General features: G+C 38.6%; 1 protein-coding gene across 1 annotated transcript in view; it reads left to right on the forward strand.

The window, feature by feature from the left end:
- MYO9A (myosin IXA) overlaps positions 1–3,451 on the forward strand; it is a 115,024-nt gene that overhangs the window by 103,476 nt on the left and 8,097 nt on the right. The window contains exons 37-39 of the mRNA XM_018552780.1: positions 57–185; positions 1,808–1,913; positions 2,076–2,207. Of these exons, the coding sequence (XP_018408282.1) occupies positions 57–185; positions 1,808–1,913; positions 2,076–2,207 (367 nt within the window). The remainder of the gene's footprint in view (positions 1–56; positions 186–1,807; positions 1,914–2,075; positions 2,208–3,451) is intronic.

The following is a 3,451-nucleotide window of genomic DNA, read 5'->3' on the forward strand; positions in this document are numbered from 1 at the left end:
AGCCAATCTCTCTCCCAGTATCCTATTTTTCCTAATATAGTTCCTCATCTTTGCAGATATTGATAGTGTTAATCTTGATGATTATAACATCCATGTGATTGCCAGCGTGTTCAAGCAGTGGTTAAGGGAGCTTCCCAATCCATTGATGACATTTGAGCTGTATGAAGAGTTTCTTAGATCTATGGGTGAGTAATACCAAGTACTTGCAAGCTTGCTATCTGCCTTATTTCAGTTACAAGTTCCATGCTTCTGTTTCCGTTTATTTACTTGTAATTGTCATTTTTTTTCAATTATCTAATTTTATTTAATATAAAAGAGATTTTTTCAAACCTGGTTTGGGCTTGAAGGCTTTAGCCACTTCACAACTGAAGACTGACTGATCATGTACACTGTATGTGATCAGCTATTCAGGGCTTTGAAATGTCAGTAACCGTTAAGATCTGCTGACAGATAGCATACCAGTGTGAGCTGCTCTGCTATCACAGTTTTGACAGCTCTGTACAGATCAGGATATCCGATCTGTACTGGATGTTTGCTACATGCTTCAGCATAGGAATGTAGCAAAATGTTTCTATGCTGAAACATTGTTTCAAGGCATCTGATCGTTCTGGGAATAATCAGGCGCCCTTAGTGAGATCTGAATCCTCATATGCTGTCAGAATCGGTGTCGCTAAGGCTGGGTTCACACCTAGGCGTATTACGCATGCACGTCTGTCGCGCGACCATCACGCGTTTTTTTTACCGCGATTCGCGGTAAAAAACGTCGCGCGATTCCGAAGGCTACTTGGCTGTATCCCAATGGAAAACGCCCTCCAAAACGGCCCAAAGAAGTACATGTACTTCTTTGGGCGTCAGCCGTTTTGTAGGGCGTTCAGACGGGCGGAAATACGGAAAGGTGTGAACCATACCCATAGAAAACAATGGGATTTTCATGGTTGTACGTTTTGTAGAGCGTTCATAGAGCGTTGAACGCCCGACAAAACGGAAAGGTGTGAACGGGGCCTAAAGTTATTATTGGCTGCTCCTAAGTTTGGAGCAGCCTAATAATAACCAACAATTTAATAAAATAAATTATTAAGCAGTCATAGTGACTGCTTGATATAATGACAAAGAAAACGTATAGAAAAAGTGTAAAACCAAAAAAAATTTACATTAATATTTTTTGTACTATAATTGTTATAAAAATGGACTCCTTACAAAGAATTTGCAGATTTGTTTTTCACCCTAAAGGGTTAATTTTTTTAATTTAACCCCTCATGGCAGCGATGTTCAAAGTGTGCCGCTGTCACTAAGTGTGACAGTTAGTGACACCTAATGACAGTGACATTGTAGGCCACCTAACCACTATTAGCTTTTAGAGGGGAAAACAATTTAAATGTTAGCTTTTAGTTTTAGGCTGAAAAGTACCGAAAAATGTCTGAAATCCTAGAGATGTGAGGCGTTTCCAAATAAAGGACAAATAGTTGAATTTATTTTAATGCATTTTCTTTTTTAGCTGTGCTCTTTTTCTAAAAAATAATTATAACTGGGGAAAGGGTTTTGGTTATGCTTTTCCTAATTTTTTTTAATGTTTTTCATACTAGGTGAGGCATTAGGCACACATATGTGATATAAATATATAGCCCTGTCTGCCCTCTAAAAAACAATATACAATATATGTGGGAGCAAAAATTTTAAAAGTTTGTCAGTCATTAACAAACAAACTGGAAAAAAGCTCAGTCATGAAGGGGTTAAACAGTTACGTTTACTTGTATTTTTTTCCTTTTTCCCCCTCCAAGTATGCATTTGCCTCTTATTTTTCTTGCAGGTCTTAGGGAAAGGAAGGAAACTCTGCGGGGAGTCTATTCTGTTATCGATCAGCTCTCTCGAACACACCTTAGCACTTTGGAAAGACTCATCTTTCACCTTGTCAGGTAACTCGTGTCCTACAATTTTCTGCTGATTTCATTGTGTGTAGTTTAAGTAAATGTATACTGTCACATTTGCAGATGGATATGTGTGCATGTATGTGTATGTACTGTATGTATGTACATGGAAACATTATTTAACTAACTACTGGTTGCTTATATCTTTAGGATTGCCCAGCAGGAGGAGACTAATCGCATGTCTGCCAATGCATTGGCAATTGTGTTTGCCCCTTGTATTCTCCGTTGTCCAGATACCACAGACCCATTACAAAGTGTTCAGGACATTGGCAAGACCACAGCGTAAGAAAGACAACAGTAGATAATAACTGTGTGTTTTTTATAACCAACAATAATTGACCCCTAATCAAACCTAGTGACTCACTTAATTTATTGTGTAACTTGTATTTCTGCATAATACCTCTATTGAGACTGTCTCTATACCATGTCATTTCAGCCAACTATGCTTCATCCACCAAATCTATCTTAGTTTTTAATATAACCTCTCTTATCACACTATAGGGTTCATTTACAAAGTAGAAACATTTCCTTACTATAGCCATACTGTTGCATAAAAAAAACTAAATAAAAAACACATTAATAAAACACAGTGGTGTGCTTTACAAATGTGCTTAGTTCCACTGGCTTCAGGAGTTTGAAGCTAGCGAAAGGCTACTAAGAATGAAGTCTAGAAAAAAATATTGGAAATGGAGCCCGTTCATGTGACCTGTCAGAGTTGTTCTGATGCGTTAAAAAGGCTCCACACCATGGAATGCATTTTTAATGGACCATAAAATGCAGGCCACAGTGTAGAGTACCCTTGCAGTGTATAGCGGAAAGCAGATAGCGATATCCAATCTCTGTTATATATGGTCCCCATTATCTCAGATTTGATGAGCCAAAAAACAATGCGGTATTAATTGACTTCTAATGTTGACATGAGGCTGATTTCTCTTCTGGTCATTTCAACCTACACTAGCAAGCTTCACTTAGTTTTTAAGGCGCTTTACAAAAATGTTAATGTTTATTTGCACTTTGCTAGCTCAAACTTGGAGTCTCTCCTAAGTTCAAAGTTCAGAATTAATTAATGAATCTGTTAGCAATACTTGATCATTACTGTGTACTAGAGCTGCAACTAACGATTATTTTCATAATCGATTAGTGTGTGTCTCTCTCTCCTCTCTCTCTCTTCTCTCTCTCCTCTCTGTTCTCTCTCTCTCTCTGTTCTCTCTCTCTGTGTTCTCTCTCTCTGTGTTCTCTCTCTCTGTGTGTTCTCTCTCTCTCTCTCTCTGTTCTCTCTCTCTCTGTTCTCTCTCTCTCTGTTCTCTCTCTCTCTGTTCTCTCTCTCTCTGTGTTTTCTCTCTCTCTCTCTGTGTTTTCTCTCTCTCTCCCTGTTCTCTCTCTCTCTCTCTCTCTCTCTCTCTCTCTCTCTCTCTCTCTGTTTTCTCTCTCTCTCTCTCTCTCTCTTTTCTCTCTCTCTCTCTCTCTCTCTCTTTTCTCTCTCTCTCTCTCTCTCTCTCTCTGTTTTCTCTCTCTCTCTGTTTTCT

The sequence above is a fragment of the Nanorana parkeri genome, unplaced genomic scaffold (genome assembly GCF_000935625.1).
Source record: "Nanorana parkeri isolate BGI_ZX_2015 unplaced genomic scaffold, ASM93562v1 scaffold97, whole genome shotgun sequence".
Taxonomy (NCBI): Eukaryota; Metazoa; Chordata; class Amphibia; order Anura; family Dicroglossidae; genus Nanorana; species Nanorana parkeri.